Source organism: Ovis canadensis, chromosome 14, assembly GCF_042477335.2.
Source record: "Ovis canadensis isolate MfBH-ARS-UI-01 breed Bighorn chromosome 14, ARS-UI_OviCan_v2, whole genome shotgun sequence".
Taxonomy (NCBI): domain Eukaryota; kingdom Metazoa; phylum Chordata; class Mammalia; order Artiodactyla; family Bovidae; genus Ovis; species Ovis canadensis.
Genome location: NC_091258.1, coordinates 20,469,825 through 20,492,455, shown reverse-complemented (window position 1 = coordinate 20,492,455; position 22,631 = coordinate 20,469,825). Strand labels below are relative to the sequence as shown.

The 22,631-nt window shown below is 40.3% G+C and overlaps 1 protein-coding gene across 1 annotated transcript; it reads right to left on the bottom strand.

Moving 5' to 3' along the window:
• Positions 1-692: 692 nt before the first annotated feature.
• DYNLRB2 (dynein light chain roadblock-type 2) lies at positions 693-10,931 on the bottom strand. Its single transcript, XM_069552508.1, has 4 exons — positions 10,788-10,931; positions 8,260-8,335; positions 1,993-2,160; positions 693-940 (listed from the first exon to the last, which is right to left on the bottom strand). Exons 1-4 carry the CDS (start codon positions 10,788-10,790, stop codon positions 897-899), a joined length of 291 nt encoding a protein of 96 aa, XP_069408609.1. The 5' UTR covers positions 10,791-10,931; the 3' UTR covers positions 693-896.
• Between the last annotated feature and the right edge of the window lie 11,700 nt (positions 10,932-22,631).

Sequence of the window (22,631 nt, the reverse complement as noted above, 5' to 3'; positions counted from 1 at the left end):
ATATGGTATATCATACTGATTGATTTGCACATATTGAAGAATCCTTGCATCCCTGGAATAAACCCAATTAGATCATGGTGTCTGAGCTTTCTGACGTGTTGCTGAATTCTGTTTGCTAAACTTTTGTTGTGGAGTTTTGCATCTATGCTCATCAGTGATACTTGCCTGTAGTTTTCCTTTCTGTGTATTGTCTTTGACTGGTTTTGGTATCAGGGTGATGGTGGCCTTGTAGAATGAGTTTGGAAGTGTTCCTTCCTCTGAAATTTTTTGAAAGAGTTTCAGAAGGATTGGCATTAGCTCTTCTCTAAACATTTGATAGAATTCTCCTATGAAACCATCTGGTCCTGGGCTTTTGTCTTTTGGGAGATTTTTGATCACAGCTTCAATTTCAGTGCTTGTAACTGGATTCATAATTTCTATTTCTTCCGGGTTCAGTCTTGGAATATTGAACTGTCCATTTCTTCCATTTCTGTCTGTTTCTTCCAGGTTACCATTGTATTGCCATATGGTTGTTCATAATAGTCTCTTATAATCCTTTGTATTTCTGCATTGTCTGTTGTAACCTCTCCTTTTTCATTTCTAATTTTATTTGATTCTTTCTCTTTTTTTGTTGATGAGTCTGGCTAAAGGTTTGTCTATTTTGTTTATCTTCTCAAAGAACCAGCTTTTAGTTTTATTAATCTTTACTACTGTTTCTTTAAGAAACTTATTTATTATATAGTTAAATCACAAATTTACAATACATTTAAAAGGGACTAAATGAGACATGTAAAGAGTTTAAATGTGAAAATAGAAAGGACTGTCCAAAAGATCACCTAGATTGGATTATAACCTCAGGAATCTTTAGAGAGAGAAGTGTTTTCAGCCCGGCATCATAGGACTTGGCTGCTGCAGGTCTATTCACATGGATTCTGAATGACAATCAGAAGATATTCCTTATCTGCGGAGAGAGATGGACAAAGTTAATCCACCCTTAAAATTTGTTGTTGTTTAGTCACTAAGTCATGTCTGACTCTCTGCGACCCCATGGGCTGTCCCCCACCAGGCTCCTCTGTCCCTGGGTTTTCTCAGTAAGAATACTGGAGTGGGTTGCCGTTTCCTACTCCAAGGGATCTTCCTGGCCCAGGGATCAACCTGCATCTCCTGCTTTGGCGGGCAGATTCTTTACCACTGAGCCACCAGGGGAGCCGCTTTATGTGTTAGGCTACCCTAAAAATCAAATAAATGAGTGCTTCAGCTCATCTGCTTGTCTCTTCAGCACATCGCTTGGACCTTGTGTAGACCAGTGGTTTGCCAGCCTGGCTGCACATCAGAGCTTTCAAAAAAAAAAAAATTACCTGGGCCCAGCCCCAGATTCTATTGGTCTGGGGTGGTGTTCCAGGTATCAGTAAAATTTTTTAAAAACCTCTCCAAGCAATTCTAATGTGCACCTTGTGTGAGAACACAGGTGCAGGTAAAGCTTTATTTAGTTTGTGGGCGACTCTGATTTTATAGCTGCATTATAGAGAAGTTTGATCTCGACTAGATTTAGGAACATGAGTCCTGTTTTACACTGACATCCACTAACGTAGTGAATGCACCTGCTTCAAGGAAAGAAGTATTTCTGTGGCGGCTGGCTTTTGGTGGCCCCAGTGAACGGGCTCCGCCCCAGGGAAGGTTTGAGACCCAACAGACCTTTGACCCACCCTCTGCTTTATCCCCTGGATAGGAGACATTTCTCCCACTCTTCAGGAGGTCTGTGTGCTAAGTTCACGTACCAGGAAACCTATACCTCCTAAACATTTTACTAACAACAGGTACAAACGGGCAAAATCCAACTTCTTGACTAATTTCAAGGAATTTTCAGATTCAAACTTCTTCATTTTATAACTGAGGAACGTGATGTGTCATAGTGCATGTTAAAACCCACAATCCCCATCCTTTGAGACACAAAGCCTTTATCCAGTAAAGTAGAAAGATGCCTGAAATGTGAAATGAAATGGGCCAGATTACCTGGGGCTACCATGATTTCATGCTTCTTGGATCTGATCCTAAGAAAAGTTAGGTCGTTCTGGGGGTCAATGTCACGGACGGTGCTCTTGGCCTTCATGGTCAGCTGATGCAGGAGACCGGCGTACTGAACTGTTGTTGAGTTGTCCAAGGTCGTTCGGATGGGAATGCCTAGTACAAGATTTAATTATGGGTTAAACATTTTTCTTTTCTTTTTATAAAAGTAATAGGTGCATCATAGAAATACTGGAAAATACTGGTAATTTTAAAAAGGAAGAGAAAGTGATGACTCATATTACTCACTGGAACAATTTTACTTTATTTCCTTCCAATCTTTCTGCCTCCACATGGATTTTAAAATTTAGTTGGATCAAATTAGAAAAGTAGATTTGACTGTTGCTTTTTTCTTCATTCAAACGGCAGCATACAAGTTTCCCTTGTTGACAGTGCCATCGACATGGTTTTTAGTGGCTGTAGACTTTACTATTCTTTGGATACAGCATAATATAATCAACCCCCTACTATTGGATTGTTAGGTTGTGTGTTTTTGTTTTCATACCTAATGGTGATGACCACTTTTGTACACAAATCTTTTGGAAGTTGTTAATTGATTATTTCAGTAGTAACTTCACACGTTTCTATATGAAATGCATTCCCCTAAGCATCCTGTCTGGAGAAAGCAATGGCAACCCACTCCAGTACTCTTGCCTGGAAAATCCCATGGACGGAGGAACCTGGTGGGCTGCAGTCCATGGAGTCGCTAAGGGTCGGACACGGCTGAGCGACTTCCCTTTTGCTTTTCACTTTTATGCATTGGAGAAGGAAATGGCAACCCACTCCAGTGTTCTTGCCTGGAGAATCCCAGGGACAGCGGAGCCTGGTGGGCTGCCATCTATAGGGTTGCACAGAGTTGGATGCAACTGAAGCAACAGCAGCAGCAGCAAGCATCCTGTCTATAGTGAGTTCACCAAGAGAAGCTGTGAAAAGTTCACTTGTGACATGGTGCTAGTTTCCTGAGACCACAGATAGAAGGGTGTATCTGCACATGCTAGAGAGTATACCAAAAGGGGTTTTCAGAATTTCTTCGTAACTTCTTCATACAGTATTTTGCAAACGTTAACTTTTATGCTAGAAAACACAGCCACAAAGATGCTGTGGTTTGGCTGGGCATTCCCTGGTTTGCACTCATTCTTGGTTTAAGCGTGATTAAATTTGGCTACTTGTGTGCTCTATTGTTTCATTATGAGTGTAAAACAGAAGCTACTAATTTAGCTGAAAAAACCTAGCCAGACAGATATGTGAGTATAATTTCATTCATTCAAATCCATCCAGCCTCTCTTCAGCTCACTCCATGCTTATTGTGGAACAGGTGCTGTGCTAGGTATTTACATATATTGTATCTAGTCAGAGCTGACCTTCATATTATTTTGAAAACTACCTAATAAGCCAGGGAGTTCCAAGGATTTGATTTGCAAATGTGCCTTGAGTTTTGGGGGACATATGAAGGTGAATCTGGGATCGCTGTCAAGTTCCTCAGGAACCCAAATGAAGGCCCATCATTAAAAAAGGCTAAGGTGGCTCTCTTGGTTTTTCCCCTCAGAGAATGTAGCTCCAGAAACTGGTATGAGTGCTTCTAACTTGGGACTTTGTTTTTCATGAAAATCTTTGAAAGCCTCGACTCTGACTTTGAAACAGACTACTTTCCTTCCCCTTTAAGATATCCATTCTCTCCAGGTTAGGTCTTGCCAAACAAGATGAGGAGGACAATATTTATAAGGAAAACCTTTTCAGTAAATAAGGTTTCATAGAAAACTTGTTAATTTCTGTATTATTGTTTGCTGGCCACTTTCTCTCCAGAAGTCAGTTCTGTCTTTCACACCTCGCGAACCATCACAGCGTGTGTGTCTTTACCAAGCAGGAGACTGGAAGTGGAGCAAGCGCTCCACCTTTTAAGAGTGCTTTTTGACCAAACAGTTTTATTTTGCATCACGAAGAGTGACTACCTACGAAGTCTGCATTGCTCAGTGTCAAAAAAGAAATACAAGCAGAATAAATTATTTAAAGTGCAGATGACAAGATTATGAATCAGATGCTCGGGCTTACTTAGTCAGTCTATTCATGATCCAAGTTAATAAATAATAGACCTAGCCTTCCTGAATAATAAGTGTGTACCGTGGAAACTCTTGGAGTTCTTCATATTGCTGTGGACCCTTGGGGGGAAAAAATCAATCAACAAATATTTATTGAGTTCTTGCTTGGGACCATGTGAAGTAATTAAAAAATAATTTATTAGGAAGTAATTTTAGCACATGGTAGAAAATGCACCCACTTCTCCTTCTGAGAGGTAACCACTGCTCTCAGTTTCTTTGGTGTCCTTGCAGAGATATTCTAAGTCTGTTTAAATATGTTCATGTTTGTATTCTTTACCTGTATCATTCTCTATTCTGTACCTTAACTTCTCCCATTTGATACACTTGGGAAGTTGTTGCCTTCAGTCCACATAAGGCGAGGGCATTCCTCTTAATCGCTGTATAATGCGACTGTTGAATGGATGCTTTGTAATGCACGTAACTAATATATCTTCCCGACAAGCATCTGGGCTGTTCCCAGTCTTTGCCTTTTATAAACAAGGTGACAGAATATGACTGTGTGGATGCCATTGTACATTTGTATACACATGTGTGTAGGATAAATTCCTAAAATGAAACTTCTAGAACAACGAGTATAAATTCAATATTCCTGAATTTATGACACTGCTTTAAAAATATGACTCTTTATGATCCCACTAAGGTGGTTACTCTTCAACTGTGCACTTGTATTTTGGTTGCTAGATTATATTTCAAAAATAAAAGGAAATGGCTGGATGGTTGGATAAAATCTAATGAAATTCAAATGATGGATTGTTAGAAATGTCAAGAATATTTAAAATTAAGAGCCTGCAGAAATCAGGCTTATATACATAAGAATATACAACGGATATGACTGTCTGGGAAACGAATATGCATGTTCACAAGTATCTAGTTCAATGATCAGGACTGTAATATTGTAAACAATGAATTATTTTATAAATGGGAAACCAATGTTAACAAAGAATCTAACAAAAACCTACACCCCTCAGCACTGGGTTAAACTGATAAGCTCACTTCATTGTCATGGATAAGTCTATGTTTCAAATAGTGAAACCAAAGGACTCTGTTGAGCATGGCAGAGGATGAGATTTAATGTAGAAACATGGTATAAGCCTTACCTCACCACAGTTAGAAACCTAAAAAACTGCTAAAATGATTTGCCTGGAATTAATCAACTAAAACCATTGGAAGAAAACAAGAACACACAAACAGCAGCTTAGTTAAATATTTACAGTGTTAAATTTCATGGGACTTCTGAATGCTGCAAAGCTACATTGTAATAAATGGCATGTTCATTTAAACTTGAGTAGGCTGTTGAGATGGAGTATTTCATTTCATTCGAGTCACACAACTTATACCATATGCTATTAATAAACATCCTTGTCATACACTCTGGTTGTTAATAATCTGACCATAAAAATAAGCCCCTCATTTATATTTTTTGGGAAAAGGTTAATTTGGCTTTCAGAAAAGTGCCCCAAACCTTAACACAACCTTTTCCTAGTAGAGGTTAATTAGAAGTTAATGAGTATGAAAAATAATATTGTGTTACCCTTGGATGAGAAAAGTGTTAATTGAGAGACCTCAGGAAAATAAAAGTCATCTTTAATTCAACTGCTCAAGAGATAATCACTGTTAACACATCCCTGCCTTTTTTCCAGATTTCAGTGTGTATGTGTGCCTGGCTGTATTTAGGATTTAAAAATACTGGTTACTGCTTTGTTTCCTGCTTTTTTTTTCATCTGATATTGTGAGTAGTTTTTCATGACTCTAAATATTCTTCAACATTTTAAATAGAGTAATGGTTCATTGAGTAAATATTACATAATTAATTCAAAAATTTCCCTACTGCTGGGAGAGAGTTATTTACTTATTTGTCTGTGTATTTATTGCGAGAGAACTAGGTTCGGTCCCTGGGTTGGGAAGATCTGCTGGAGAAGGGAAAGGGAACCCACTCCAGTATCCTGGCCTGGAGAACTCCACGGATTGTAGAGTCCATGGGGTTGCAAAGAGTCGGGCAAGACTGAGTGACTTTCACTTTATTGCTGTTATATGTGATGCCTCTGTGAGATCCTTTGCACCTAAATCTTTTCTTCATTACTCCTTAAATAAATTCCCAGGAGTGGAATTACAGATCAAAAGGTATGGATAGTTTTCCGATATTTAAAGCATATTGCCAGGATTATGAACTTTAGACTAAGTCTGCCATTAGATACATTGTCCTCGGTGTCAGGATTGGTGAATGAATGTACCTGAGTTAGTCGCTAAGTTGTATCTGACTCTTTGTATCTGACCCCATAGACTGTAACCCACTAGGCTCCTCTGTCAGTGGAATTCTCCAGGCAAGAATACTGGAGTAGGTGGCCATTCCCTTCTTCAGGGGATTTTCCTGAACCAGGGATCGAACCCAGGTCCTCTGCATCGCAGGCAGATTCTTTACTGTCTGAGCCACCAGATGGGTTGAATAGAGTACCCTCCAAAATTCAAGCCTCCCCTAAACCTCAGAATGTGATCTTATATGGAAACAGGGTCTTTGAAGATGTGAGGTCATACTAGATCAGTGTGGGACCTAACCCAATGACTGAGGTCCTTATAAGAAGAGGAGAGAGTACAAAGAGGAAAACGCACATGATGATGGAGGCAGAGGTGGGAGCGATGCGTTTACAAGCAAGCATACAGCAAGGACTGCTGGAACTCACCAGAAGCCGGGAGAGAGGCAAGGAAGGATGCTTCTTTGAAGAAAGCCTGGACCACTGACACCTGGATTTCAACTTCTAGCCTTCCAGAACTGAGAGAGAATAAACTCTAATCTTTTTAAGCCACCAAGTATGTAGTGCTTTGTTATGGCAGCCAAAGAAAACAAATACAGCCTCTCTGTGAAGCCCTTCAAATCTTAGTGGGTGTGATAGAGCTTATGCAAACCCTGGAACTAAAATCAGTTCAACCAGAACAATGGACTCAGACTGGACTGCCTCCTGGAAATATTGGGCATAGCTCTTGATTTACCTGCAGGCTGAGGTTAAAACCTCTCCCTCCTGATCGCTCAAGCTGGGTGAATTTATTACTTGACATTGTCTTGACATTGAGCATTTTAAAATTTTATTATTTTATAAAACACATCAGATATTTTATCTGTACAAATAAATTAAAAATTTCCACATTCACAGAACTACTTCATTATAATTCTGTTAAGTATTGGGTATTGTGCCAGGCCCTTGACAATTATTATTTCACTTATTTGTCACAATCATCAGTAAAGTAGGTTATTTTCCATTTTTAATAATAAGGGATTGAAGTTCAGAGCTTAAACAGACTTTCAGTGGGTAGTTGCTCAATAAATATTTATTGATGGATTTGCTCCATAATAATGATTAGCTGTGAGAGTCCGTTGCCAAGCACTGAGTTGGCAGTGTGCCAATTCCATGGTTATACCGTGAATTATGTGAAGTAGCTACTCTTGTTTCAACTAACATTCTGGGATCTGTGGCACCTCTCGCCCTTACAGATGCCTGAATTAGCAATGAAGCCAGCAGAAGCCTTTAAGAGGCTGCCACCATAGCTGAGCATGGAACAACGTGCCAGAGAGAAGGCTCTGTGGACTGTTAATAGGCAAGTTTCTGGTATAAGTCTACAGATTTCATAGGTGGAAATGTATTGGCCCTCCTTAAACTATAACCATGAAGACTATACTATAAATTACATTAAAATTAATTCTCAAAGATTTCATTAGCTATGGTGAAGGGACAATTTCTTTTCAAATGAAGATTGAAACACTGTACGCTTTACAATTTCAAAATGAAAGCAAACTGCCAACGATGGTATTCTTATTTCATTGTAACAGTTTTATAGCTCCTCCTGAAATGTTAGAAGAGTGTTTACCAAAGCTTTAAAAATTAGACAATGTACAGCACTTCTTAGGAATATATATACATTAAAAATTTTATTCCCCTACCTCTTAGCAGAGTGCTTGGCATGTAATTAATAGACACTCAATAGATGTTTGATAAGTAAATGATACAGCTAAAATACGTAAAATATACTTTTGATTTAAAATTCCAAGATGTTTGCCTAAGACTTCAAAGAACACAAAGGCTCTTGGTCTGCTTCTGCGTGTCAAGAAGGCAGCCTGTGATGTATTTACCTTCTGCATTTACAACCATCGTTCCTATAACCCCTTTATGGCTCTGGATCCTCTTTAGGGTTTCCTCCACCTCTGCCTGGAAGAGATCAGGAAAAAAATTAACCAGAGTCTTCATGGTGGTCCCAGTCCTAAAGAGAGTAATGTTTAGAAAGATCCCTACTCCTCTGTCTCCTTAAACTAAGGTATTGGATGCTAAATCTCAGCTTTTGGAAGAGAGCTTTCAAAGTGTCAACACCCATATGCAAACTTATATAAGATTCTCTACATATAACCCTGAAAAACATCTTGCCCCGAACTTTTGTTGAGACAGAAATCTTGCCTCACAAGAGCTCACTTCATTTTTATCTGTCTCTATTCACTGGAAAAGTGTCCTTTATGTTGAACAGAAATCTGCTCCTGGTCATCTTTCATTCATTGATCTTTCTGTATTCATACAAAAAATCCCATTTCTACATTATAGACTTAAAAAAATACTTATAGAGCTATATTACTACCTCCTTCCTTCTAAAAGCATCACTTAGTAAGAAATCATATTCTCAGTTGTAAATGTCATCTAATTGGGAGTTCAGATGATTAAATTAAAAATAGTCTGTGAAAACAATGTACCCCAGGATTCTATTGGTAACTACAGCCTGGATCTCAGGACAAGCTGAATGTTCAACCATAAATGTTATAATCCCATTACTGGGTTTTAAATGTAGCTTTCTGAATCTTATGCATAGACTATATTGTACCAGTTTCTTTCCTTCTACAAATGCTAAAATCAGGAATAATTTTTCCAGCCTGCATATTTTTCATAACAGTAATCACTGGATATTCTGAATTCAAACAGTATTCTGCAGAGTCTTTTGATGAGAGTTTATAAACTAATTTTGTTTCCAACACTGTATGGGTGAGCGTTGTTACTTTTGTCAAAAGACAGTTTTCTTTTGACTCAGTTTTCTTTTGACCCTAATGTGGGTGGGAGCACTTATTTCCTCTTTCCACCACTATAGCAGGTGTTTTCTAAATTTCAGGCATTTGTGTAACAGGTTTTCAATTTCTGCCATTATAAATAACATCTATATTATTGACCCAGCACATTTTTAGAATTATCTCACTGCTAAAAGTTTAAATGAATGCATTTTAAAAGGAAACTATACATCACTACCACAAATGCAAACCCTGTATCATTTGTCACAGGCAGAAATAACCATAAAAAAGAGAGAACATATTAATAAATTCTACTCCAATGAAAATTATGAGCCTGAGGTTTGCACTTCAGGTGAAAAATAAAAACTACTTGATGATAGATGATAGTGGCATTCAGTTCAGTTCAGTCGCTCAGTCGTGTCTGACTCTTTGCGACTCCATGAATCGCAGCTTGCCAGGCCTCCTTGTCCATCACCAACTCCCGGAGTTCACTCAGATTCCCGTCCACCGAGTCGGTGATGCCATCCAGCCATCTCATCCTCTGTCGTCCCCTTCTCCTCCTGCCCCCAATCCCTCCCAGCATCAGAGTCTTTTCCAATGAGTCAACTCTTCACACGAGATGGCCAAAGTATTAAAAGGACCTAAAAGTGCCAGAAAGTCTCTCCTGGATATAGTCTAGAGGCTGAAAAAAACGAAGGAGGAATAACTTTCTACGATGTGATACACTCTGGTTTTTGGTGTTTCTGAGCCATCTTAAAGTAGCAACTCACGTTTGCATCTCGCTTTGGGAAACACTGCGCTAAAGCATAATACCTGAACAGGGGATTAAATAACTACTTTTTTTTGTGCCATCTATAGGACAATGTCCACAGCTCCTTACAAGATCCGCTGACCTCTTTATCTTTTTCTGTTTTACTTCTCTCTCCCTGCTCGACCCAGCCTGTCCCTCTATTTTCCCAGGTGTTTTTTCCTTTCATGATTTCTGAGCCCTCCTTATATAGTCTAGTCTCTTAATTCCCATTGTCAATACCTTTTTCACTCCTTTAAAAACAAAAAACACCCAAAACACTTTCGGTTTGTTCTTTTTCGATCTCTCCTCTTTCTCTATTTTCCTTTTCTTCGCCTCCCTTCTCCCATCCCTACTTCCTCTTTTCTCTTTATTTTTCTTTCTTCTCTCTCAATAGCTCCTCCTTCTCGCCCCTCTCCTCCATTCCCTTGCGCTTCTGTCCCATGTCTTTCTTTCCTCTCAGGGTGATTTTTCTCTCCTCCACGGTGCCTCTTCCCCTTTCAAACTTCCCTCGCTGTCGAGGAGATAACTCAGTCCCCTCAGGATCTTTCATCCCTTCCGTATCTCTTTCTCGATATTCTTCCTCCTCAAGTATTACTCCCAGAAGACACCCCTAGATATCTATTCCCCAAGAAAGCTTCCCCCCATCTACACATCTTCCCTTCCTCCACGGTCGCCCCCTTTGGTCCCTCTAGCGTCTCCGTGTCGCCCCTCCAAGAAGCTTCTGGAGCTCCCAACCTTCCCTACGGCCCCGAGAACTGGGCAGCGAAGGGACCCTGCCTGTCGGCACCCTTGGCGGGCGGCTTGTTGACAGAGATCCCGGATTTACCATCTTATGGGCGGCGAGACTCTGGGCTCAGACCTGCGCCACTGCGGCCTGGGATGTCAACAACGCTTCCAGCCGTTGCTAGGAGACAGTGGAGGAAGTGATCTCCCGGAAGCGTGGGTACCCGCGCCTGCGTGCGCGCGGGGCGGGCCCTGCGGAGCTTGCACTTCCGCCCGGAACTGGCTTGACCTTCCCGGCCGCCGTAGCCCGGGACCATTGCCCCGAGCACTCACCTGAGCTGAGGAGAACTGAGGTGCTTAGGCGAGGCTTCGAGTCGTTCGTTCGAAGTTTCACTCAGTCATTCCTTGAGGTACGCGTTCGGTAACCGCCAATTCCCCGTTCAAGAACGATTTATTGACCACTTTCCGTGTCCCGTTCTCTGGGCCTGTGGTACATTCTAGAACGGGAGACAGAAAATGCGCGACAAACGAAGCAGTACTGTCCAAGTGTGATACGTGTTCTGGAGCAAATAAACCGGGGTGGTTCCGTCTGACCCGGGGTGATATGAGGTATAGACTCAGCTGCCCTGTGACCCGCGGAGTTCCTGAGGCGCTGCCTTGTGCAGGGCTGCCACATTTGTTCCCCCGCCCACCAAGCACATTTCTTTATAATTGAAGACATATATATACACAGTAGGTATGTATATATCGCTGCTGCTGCTGCTAAGTCGCTTCAGTCGTGTCCGACTCTATGCGACCCCATAGATGGCAGCACACCAGGCTCCGCCGTCCCTGTGGTTCTCCAGGCAAGAACGCTGGAGTGGGTTGCCATTTCCTTCTCCAATGCAGGAAAGTAAAAAGTGAGAGTGAAGTCGCAGTACATAGTAAATATATATTTATTAAATTAATCTCCCCGCCCCCAACACCGTAGGTGAAGTGTCATCATGACGCCTTAGGTTCTCCTGTGGTTGTAACACCCCCAGGCTGCTCTTCGCTCACTTGTAGAGCTGCTGCTTCCCAGTACTTCTATTTAACCCACTAGGACTTGATTTTATTTTTTACAAAGCCAGTTGCCCACATTTCTGAGTTGCTGAAAAGGGGCAGGTTAGTGCTGAGGTTCTGCAAATCTCCGTAGAAGAGCAGTCCACTGGGTATTTGAGGAACTGAGGGAGGAAACAAGTTAAAGGTCAGCTAGGGATGGTTACAAGTCTCTTGGTCTTCCGAGGAGCATTGATATGTCTTAGTAGTCTGGGAGGAAGAGACAGAGTGTACATGAGGCACAGTGGGAAAATTCTGTGGTTGGGTTGGCATCCCCTCCTGGGGTTTGAAGAGAACTTGAATGACTGAACTCTAGACAGGTCTTCCCCGGTGGCTCAGTGGTAAAGAATCCGCCTGCCAAGCAGGAGACACAGGTTCCATCCCTGGATGGGGAAGATGCCCTGGAGAAGAAATTGGCAACCCACTCCATTATTCTTGCCTAGAAAACCCCATGGGCAGAGGAGCCTAGTCCATGGGATCAAACGAGAGTTGGATATGACTTAGCGACTGAGCATGCATGCACTAAATAAGTGGTCAAGTTGGGACTGCATCTCCATAGGGACCCCGCTATAGCGGCTCCCTGTAATATTGACTCAGTTTGTGCTTTTGTTTCCAATAAGTGCGTTACACCAAACAAGGCATGGATATTGTTAGGGAAGTCATCTAGAATCTGAATAGGTCCTTGTCTTCCTGGTCAGGGATGCCCTGGAAAAATTTTGAACTTGGCTTGGGACTAGAGGATCCATTTCAACTTGGAGTCTTACCCTTTTCTGATACTATGTTATGTACAGAAACACTTGCTGAAGCTCTAGTTCTGCTTCAGTTGTTTTTTTTTTTTCCTTTGAGAAACTTACTGCTTCTCAAAAAGCCAAGTCACAATGGCTAACTCATGCCCCCTTGTCACTCCACACTTGACACTCCAGCCAAGGTCGTTTGGAATGGGCAACTGAGATTCTGGGGGAGGAGCTGGTGTGTGTGTTTGCAGATCTAGCTCTGCACTGATAACTTGTATGCTTTTCAGTGATTGAAGTGTAGGCATACAGTGCAATACTGGATGAATTGTATAAAGGCTGATTCTTGGGCTCTCTCGGTGTTTTAGATCTAGGAGATTCCTACTTGGTTGTGCAGCCATTTGTTTTGCTTCTAAAAATCAGTGGCAGTGCACCATGTTATCACTGATGTCAGTCAACTTTAATGAAGGAACTGACTGTGTATGCGTGGTCTGTGAATCCTCTCCTTTCTGAAGTCAGGGTGTCAAACTCATTCAATAGCTGACAGCTGTGATTAGAGTAAAGAGAGACTCTGGAATGAAAGGCACTGGCAGGAGTATCCAACTGCTGAAAAAAGTAATAAGAAGTAGCCAAACTGACTTCCAACCAACAGTCAAGTTTGACTCACTGTGCACAGAAAATCAATGAGGAGAATATGAGCCATTTTCTCTGTATTGATTCTCACTTCTAATTATTCCTTGGAGGTAGCATGGTTTAATTTTTATGCTTTTTGAGGGACTATAATGAATATCCAGAGCTGTGCTGTATAAAGTATCTTGGCAGCATCTATCACGTTCCCTATACCCATGCTCAGTATATGGGAACCCCTGTTTCTCTTTTTCTCTTCTGTTCATCCCCTCACCACTTCTTTTGACCCACAGTAAATTCTAACTATAGTTCAGTAACTTAGAACTAAAGTGAAAGACTTAATGAATAATACTTTTTGCAAGTACTCTTGAAGTGACCACCAAAGTTGTGGTACATGCAAAGATAAAGTCTACTGTTCTTCACATATAATTGTGTCAAAGTGAGATGACTTTTTGCTGGAGTCTCTCTCTCTAATAATTTGTTTCCACTCTCTGTTTAATCTGAAGAAATCCAGGTAACTTCATGAGCTCGAGTTTTATCTTGGAATTTTCAGTACCATCCCATATAGGTAGGAACTAGCATTCCTACCAGTTGGCAAATACTAAGTAATGAGCCAGGGAGTATACTTTGTGCCCATTTTCTCATAAGATAAGGCATTATTTGTCAGTTTAAACACAACTTCTCCTAGTACGCTAGTGATTTTGCTCAAAAAAGTGTACACTAGATTCTTTGACTTCCCTGATGGCTCTGTGGTAGAGAATCTGTCTGCCAGTGCAGGAAACTCGAGTTCACTCCCTGGATTGGGAAGATCCCCTGGAGAAGGAAATGGCAACACACTCTGGTATTCTTACCTAGGAAATCCCATGGACAGAGGAGCCTGGCCTGCTACAATCCATGGGGTTGTAAAAGAGTTGGACATGACTTATGACTAAACAGCAACAGCAACAACAGTTTGCTTGAAAATTGCCCTTAATACTGAAGCAGAATTAGGGGATGTCAGTGACATCAGTAAGTATTATAACTGACCCAGTACCATTTTAGAATGACAGATTTAGAGTTTCAGAAAATCAGCCATTTTCTACTTTATATTCGGACAAAGGCAACCTCTAGGGTAATTCTTTTCAGGACTCAAGTGTAACGTAAGCATTTACTTCCTGTAAGGGAATCTTTTCTGTTGTAATTAAATGGTTTCCTAGAGCACAGAATTTGGAGTTACGTGCAGCTAGAGTTGATGTTTCTAAGTGTGTTTCTGTGAGTAAGTTATAAGAGCTTCTGTTTCCTCACTTATAAAATAGGAAAGACAATATCTCACAGAGTTTATGTGAGGTGTCAAAGATATTATGTGGGTAAACTACTTGGCTTGTGTCAAGTGTCCACTGTGGGTCATTTAGCCACATTAATTTCTGTGTCATTTCCTTTCCTTAGTGTCCTTCCTTATTTCCTCCATTCCTTTACTCCCTTCTTTCCCTCTTTCTCAGCTTTCTCTTTCTCTAGCCTTTCCCTCCTTACTTCCCTCCCCTGTTTCTGTCCTCTCTCCCTTCTTGACTACTTTCTCTTCAACCTCCTTTTCCTTCATGCCCTCCCTATGAAAAAAATCTAGAATTTGTGTGACTTTCTCACTAAAGAACATCTTTCCCTTTGTTCTCTTATTCCTCTTCTCCAGTTATTCACTTAAAATGTCCATCTAATGTAATTTATCTACCTCTCATCTCATTTTTTCACAATTCCCATTTTTAAACTTCTCACTCCAGCAAGCAGTTTCCATTGTTGTGCACTGCACTCAGTAGATAGTCTCAGTATCTTAGGGGTGAGGGAAAATTGTTACTATTTCCTGGTCTATTAATTTTGTTCGAAGAAGAAAGGGCTGAAAGGAGCAATAAGAGAACCATGTCCTTTATATACCCCCCCTTTTTTTTTCCTGATAATACAGTCGAAAGGTCTCTAGTCTATTTAGTTCAGAATTAGTTTCATTGTTAGGTATAATACACAAAACAGTTTGGTGCACAAAAGTTGATTGGTGAGTTACTAACACAGGCCACGTGCCTAAAAGAAAATATACAATCAGTAAGTTACCACAAAGTGAACTCCTATGTAACCCCCAACCAGGTCAGAAAATAGAACACTGCCCACATTCCAGAAGCTTCCACATGGTCATTTCCAATCATTACCTTCACATTGTATGGCCTGAAAAGCCTAAAATATTTACTGTCTGGATCTTCGCTGAAAAACTTGGTGACCTCTGTAATAGACATTTTTTCCCCCTCTCTTGAGTCTTCTAAATATGTCTGATGGTTGAAAACAAAGCATTGTTAAAAGTATGTAAATGCAATGTATAAAATAATCACAGCACAGAGTAGGGAGGCTAAAGGGATGTATCCTGACATTCTACCTGACCTGTGTTCAAGTATTATTCTAAGTAGACTCTGAAGTGAGGTGTGTAATCCACAGAGGAACCAATAAAAATTTATACAAATACAATGAAGTGAAGTCGCTCTGTCGTTTCCGACTCTTTGCAACCCCGTTGACTGTAGCCTACTAGGCTCCTCCGTCCATAGGATTCTCCAGGCAAGAATACTGGAGTGGGTCGCCATTTCCTTCTTCAGGGGATCTTCCTGACCTAGGGATCAAACCCGGGTCTCCTGCATTGGAGGCAGATGCTTTAACCTCTGATCCACCAGAGAAACCCCAAAACTCCATTCAGTTCAGTTCAGTTCAGTTGCTCAGTCATGTCCAGCTCTTTGCGACCCCATGAATTGCAGCACGCCAGGCCTCCATAGCATAATAGATAAACTGGAGTACTAAAAATTGTTCAAATAACCTAAAAGAGAAAGACAGACAGTGGGATGGAAAACAAATGGAACAATCAGAAAAAAAGATATAATTGTAGAATTAAATTCTGATTTATCAACAGTTACATTGAATGGATACAGACTAAGCACACCAGTTGAAGAAGAGATTGTCAGAATTCTTCAAAAAATGACCAGTGATTTCTGTTTTTGGAAAGATGGAGTATATGTATGTTTCCCTATTCTTCCCATGGAATATAACTAAAAGTCCTGTAAATTATATGTAGAAAACCCAAGAAGACTTTGACAGATGGAGTAAATCAGGCAGATTGCCTAGGGACCTTGGGACCCAAGGAATGACATGATTGTAAGTTACTTGGGTTCCTTTTTTGCCTCCTATATCCCAGACTAGGAACTGAAGAGGCTGGTAATGCAGAAATGCCGATAGGCACAGAAATGAAAGACGAAAAACCCAAAAGCCTACTCTTGAGTCCAAGGATCAGGAAGGGCCAGTCAACAAGATGGAAACACTTTGAAAATAACCACTGTACTCTAGCCAACTACTAGCAACCAGCCACCTTCATGTGAACAGGCAAACCCTGTGGAGAGACACCTCCAGCTGTGTTTATTAGCTCTCTAGTCATTTTCACTAAGGAGCCAGAAATATCATGTAAACATTAATCAAAATAAGCAAGAATGTTAATACCAGCTAAGTAGACTTCACAGCAAAGAAAATTACCACATATAAAAGGAAAATTATTTAAGGATAAAATGATCACAGAGAAGATAGAGCAAATCTAAAAAGGTACGCATCAAACAACAGAGCTGCAAATGATAGAGAGTGACAGAATTAAAAGAAATAGACACATCTTCAGTAACAATTGAAGACTTCAAGACCCCCTTCTCAACGATTGGTAGAAGAATAACAGAAAAACTACCAGTGATAAAGAACGTGGCATTATCAACCAACAGAATCTACTTGACATTTATAGAATACTCTAACCAACACCAGCAGAATATGTTCTTTTCATGTATCCACAGAGCATATACCATCCTGGGCAATAAGACAAACCTCAACAAATTTAAATGAACTAAAATCAAACAGAGTATGTTTCCAGTGGCAGTGGAGTCAGGTTAGAAATCAATAACAGGTAATATTAAAATCTCCAAACACTTGGACAATAAACAACACATTTCTGAATAATGCATGAATCACAGAGATCTTAAGAGAATAGAAATACAGTGAACTGAATGGAAATGAAAATACAACATATCAAAATTGTGGGATATAACTAAAGCAATGATGAGAGGGAAATTTATAGCCATTAAATTATTACATTAGAAAAGGTAAAACATTTTAAAGTGAGCTCCCATATAGAGAACCTACAAAAAAACGAAGCAGAAGAGTGTAAATCATAAACATAAGAGCAGAAATCAAACGTTTAAAACCAGAAGACAATAGAGAAGATCAGAGTTGGTACTTGGAAATTATCAATAAAATTTGCAAACTTCTAGAAAGATGGACAAAGACAAAAAAAGCACACATAAGCAGTATCAGAATGAAACATGGAATGCCACTGCATACTTTGCAGAGATTTAAAAAGTTGGGGAATAGTATGCACAACTTTGCATGCATGCAGTTTACAATTTAGATGAAGTGGACCAATTCCTTAAAATCACCTGCCACAAAAACCCAGTTTGAAATAGATAATTTAAATAGCTGTGTGCCTGGTAGGCTGCAGTCCATGGGGTTGCTAAGAGTTGGGCACGACTGAGCGACTTCACTTTTGCTTTTCACTTTCATGCATTGGAGAAGGAAATGACAACCCACTCCTGTGTCCTTGCCTGGAGAATCCCAGAGACGGAGGAGCCTGGTGGGCTGCCGTCTATGGGGTCGCACAGAGTCAGACACGACTGAAGCGACTTAGCAGCAGCAGCAGTATCAATTTAAGACATTGAATTTATAACTTGAAAATTCCCCAAAAGAAATTTCCACTGGAGATTCACCAAAGAAATCTGCAAAATGTTTAAAGACTAATTGATATCATTTATACACAATCATTCCAAAAGTAGAAGAGGGAAGACATCCCAATTCATTTTATGAAGTTAGCATTATCTTGTTATAAAAATCAAAGACAGTATTAAAAAGGAAGAGAAGGAAACTATAGACCAGTATCTTTCATGAGTGTACATGTAAAACACTTAACAAGATATTGGCTAGAAATAGAAATAGAAATAGAAATAGCAATTATAAAGAATTATAAGCCATTACCAACTGGAGTTTATCCCAGGGAATGCAAGGTTGGTTCATCATTCAAAAGTCAGTCAGTAGTCAATACACTACGTTAACAGACTAAGGAAGAAAAAATATCACATGATTAATAATTGATGCAAAAAGAGGAATTTGACAGAATTCAATACCAATTCATGATTTAAAAAAAAAAAAACACTCAGCAAACTTGGAATAAAAGGGAATTTCTATAACTTTGTAAAGTGTTAGTCACTCAGTCATATCCGACTCTTTGCAACCCCATGGACTGTAGCTTTATAAAGAGTGTCTGTAAAAAGCTACAGTTAATGCACTTCATGCTGAAAGAAATGCTTTTCTCCAAAAATTGGGAAAAAGAGAGGATGTCCTCTGTTGCTACTCTTTAACACAGTGATGGACCAGTTAGCCAGTGCAGTAAAGCAAGAAAAGGACCCAAAAGGCAAACAATTCTCAAAAGAGTGAAAATCAAGAAATAAAACTGTCCCTATTTGGAGATTATTGAATATGTAGAAAATGCCATGGAATCTATGAAAACAACTTGTAGAAATGAAATCTTCAGATGTAAATATAATAAAACTTGCATAGGATTTGTATGTCTAATACTATGAACAGTTGATTGAAGAAAATGAAGATCAAAGTAAATGAAGGGATGCCAGTTCTCTCCAAACTGATGTACAGGATCAATTCCTGCCAAAATCCCAGCAAAATTTTTTGAAGATACAGAGAAGATTATTCTAATATTTTTATTGAAAAAATATAAGAGCAAAGACAATTCTGAAAAGGAAGAATAAAGTTGGAGAAACCACTGTACTGAATTTCAAGATATGTAGCTACAATAATCAAGACTAGGTTATGTTGGTGGAGGGTTAAATATGTAGATCAGTGCAACAGAACAGAGAACCTCGAAATAATCCCACACAAATATTCCCAACTGATTTTTGTCAAAGGTGAAGAAGCATTCGGTGAAGGAAACATGGCTTTTTCAGTAAATGGTGCTGGAGAAATTGAACATCCATAAACAAAAGAAACAAACTAAATTAAAGCAAAACAAACAATGCTAGGCATTTGTTGTGCCTCTTGAAACCGTGGCTTGATATCTTTGTTTATTTCAGGAAATTCTTACTCTCTTTTTCCAGTTTTCAGTAATTATGATAAAAACATTTTTTATGAATGAATAGAAACTATAGCTTTGTCTAAGGTGACTGAGTGAAAAATGTTTACTCATCATACTCTGCATGTGTATTTCCATCCATATAATTACAAATATGGAAACAAAATGGCACAACTATATATGGCGTTTCCCCTTTTTTGTACCCTATATGATCTCTGCCTGGTTCTTACTCTCAGAATCTACTGATTATCATTTAGGATATACATGGCTAATTTTTCTATAAGTTTTCTTTCTTAATTAAACCCATGTGAGGATGTAAGCAGTGAAATATTCTCTCCAGACCCTTAAAAATGAAATATAATTGGTATTGGGGAAGTCTGTGGTCCTTCTGTTAAAAATTTCTTCTCTCTCATTTTTTGTTAGCTGGGCATAGTTTTCCAAGCACTTAGATATACCCTGCCTCAGTGTATGATATGCCCTCACAGCGACTCCTTGAGCCTGTCAAGCTTGTAGATACAGTCTCGGAGGCAAAAAAGCCAGTTGACAGAATGAGAGTCCGGAGTGATAAATCCCATTTCATATCACTCTGAAATTTCCCAGGATGGCTCTGAGTGCCTGTTTTACACTCTTGCGTTTACCTAGTTCCAAAATATCATAGTCCTCCCATGGATACAGTAAGTGGTCCGATCAGAAACAAAGATATCTTCCTTGTCTTCTTTTTATGCTGTGATGCGTTTGAACTGTGGTGTTGGAGAAGACTCTTGAGAGTTCCTTGGAGTGCAAGGAGATCCAACCAGTCCATTCTGAAGGAGATCAACCCTGGGATTTCTTTGGAAGGAATGATGCTAAAGCTGAAGCTCCAGTACTTTGGCCACCTCATGCGAAGAAAAGACTCATTGGAAAAGACTCTGATGCTGGGAGGGATTGGGGGCAGGAGGAGAAGGGGACGACCGAGGATGAGATGGCATGGCATCACTGACTCGATGGACATGAGTCTGAGTGAACTCCGGGAGATGGTGATGGACAGGGAGGCCTGGCGTGCTGCTATTCATGGGGTCGCAAAGAGTCGGACACGACTGTGACTGAACTGAACTGAACTGAGGCCAACTGCATACGAGAGAGAAGACTTTGTTATCTACTTGTAAAGAGGGACGGTTCTCATCTTCCTCCCAGTTGACTGCTGCTTCCTAAGAGAACAGCAGACATCTGAGAAAGAGCTGTCCTGCAAATATAACATTTTGATTTTCACTTCTCTTGCAGTGACTCAGTAGCTGAGATGGGTAGTGTGCAGATCCTAGAATCAGTCTGGAGATTGTGACCAGGCTGCCAAGTGGAATTGCTGTAAGCCTTGAGTAGGAAAAAGCAGCTTACATTATGGAATCTTGGGTTTTTCTTCTGACCGCTGTAGGGATTAAGAGGACAAGGTAAGCAAGGAAGCATAACTGAGGCACATGTTTGGAAGGCAAAGTGATGGAGATAATGTATGAAGCCGCGGAGTCCTTCTTGAGGTGAATCATACTTACATAGGGGAATTGTTCCTTCAAAAATATTGATGGAATGTTTGTACAAGAACCATGGGAATACATGGGAATGCAGTAAATAGAATAGGAATAGCCCTGCTTTCGTAGCACTTGGGGCTTCCCTGATAGCTCAGTTGGTAAAGAATACACCTGCAATGCGGGAGACCTGGGTTTGATCCCTGGGTTGGAAAGATCCCCTGGAGAGGGGAAAGGCTACCCACTCCAGTATTCTGGCCTGGAGAATTCCGTGGACTGTATAGTCCATGGGGTCACAAAGAGTCAGACACGACTGAGCAACTTTCACATAGCACAGGGTGAGTCATAAAGAATCAGACACTCGTTAGGTGAACAGATGTGAAGGTTGAATAGAAGGGAAAGAGTGGGCAATAAAATGGAAGATGTTTCAGAGAACTAAGATTATTGCGGTTTGGTGTGACTTTAGCTGTGGCTTTTCCTTACAGAACGGGAGAAGAGTTCTCTAGGTAAAACCTAGTCTTTGAAAAACTAGATCGAAGTGCTTAACTTTAAATGAGAATCATCATGACTGTTCCCCCACTGGCTCCCTACTGTTTACTAGTGTGTTTAGGTAGGAACACTGACTTCCTATACACAGGCAGGAAGGTATGGCTGACTCAGATTTCTGCATTTTGTCTTGCGTGGCAAGTTGTGAATCTGTCCGTTCTGAGGCAGACAGCACCCTCAAGTGGCAGTGAAGATGAGCACTCCACCTGCCTTACCGAAGGTGCATTTCTGCCATTCCCCTCTGAGGTTGCAGTCCGCTGAGAGAAGAGTCGGCTGAAATTCTGAAACCAAATAATACAAGGAGAGTGCTAGTTTTTAGGAAGAACTCACTTATTATCCAAACATTAATCCTTTTAATTTGCCTCCAAGGCAGTTACCTGGTTGAGAAAAATTACAAAAAAAAAAAAAAAAAAAAGAGAGAGAGAGAATGAGGACTATACAAAATGGGAAATGTTCTGTCTTTTCCTTTTCAGCTCCACCGCCAGAACGCTGGGCATCAGGAGGAGTTAGTGAGTGGATCTGCTGGTGTAAACAATAGAAAGTTAACTTCTCAACTCTTCTAAATAAATGTTGGAATAAGACTTTGACCTGTTACCAAGTAGCCGGTCTGCATTAAGTGCTCACCTGTCTGGGATTTAGGACGGAATAAGGAGGGTTTGTCCCCAGGGAGGGGGACTGCTGTGGTTCACGTCATAATGTCCCAGGACACACCCAATTCCCCTTCTTCTAGGGGGAAAATTGGGATCCTCTGCACAAATGTGTTGTGATTTTCTGCATATTCAATTTTATTTAGCTATTCTATAGAAATCTAAATATTTATGAAGGTGCCAAATAGATGGACAGAATTGCTTTAAATGACAGAAGACCCAGAATGCAGTAGCTACTTTTCTTTCTGCCTAAATAGGAAGAATGGCTGAGTCTGGGGAAATGACCCTGTGGTGTTTTTACATATCCTCTAGGTGGCGCTGTTGCAATACATATGGGCTAGAAAAATTTTTCGCACTTAACTATCAAACCAAAACTTACTGAACGTCTTATATTCATGGTAATTGCTAATATGATCCTACTGATAATTTATACCATCGCATTTACATCTTGTTCTCCTAAGAGTGAGCCTATACACATAAATTCCACAACAAAGTAATTTCAAGAGTTGAAATACATGCACTTCTCTGGTTATTATTGCATAAAATAATGGACTTCCTGTGTGGCTGAATTCTTCCACACCTGTTAAAACTGGCTGCAGGATTAGCTTTTTCAACCTAAACTTGTGTTGAATGGTGTAGGACAGTGCCTTGTACAAA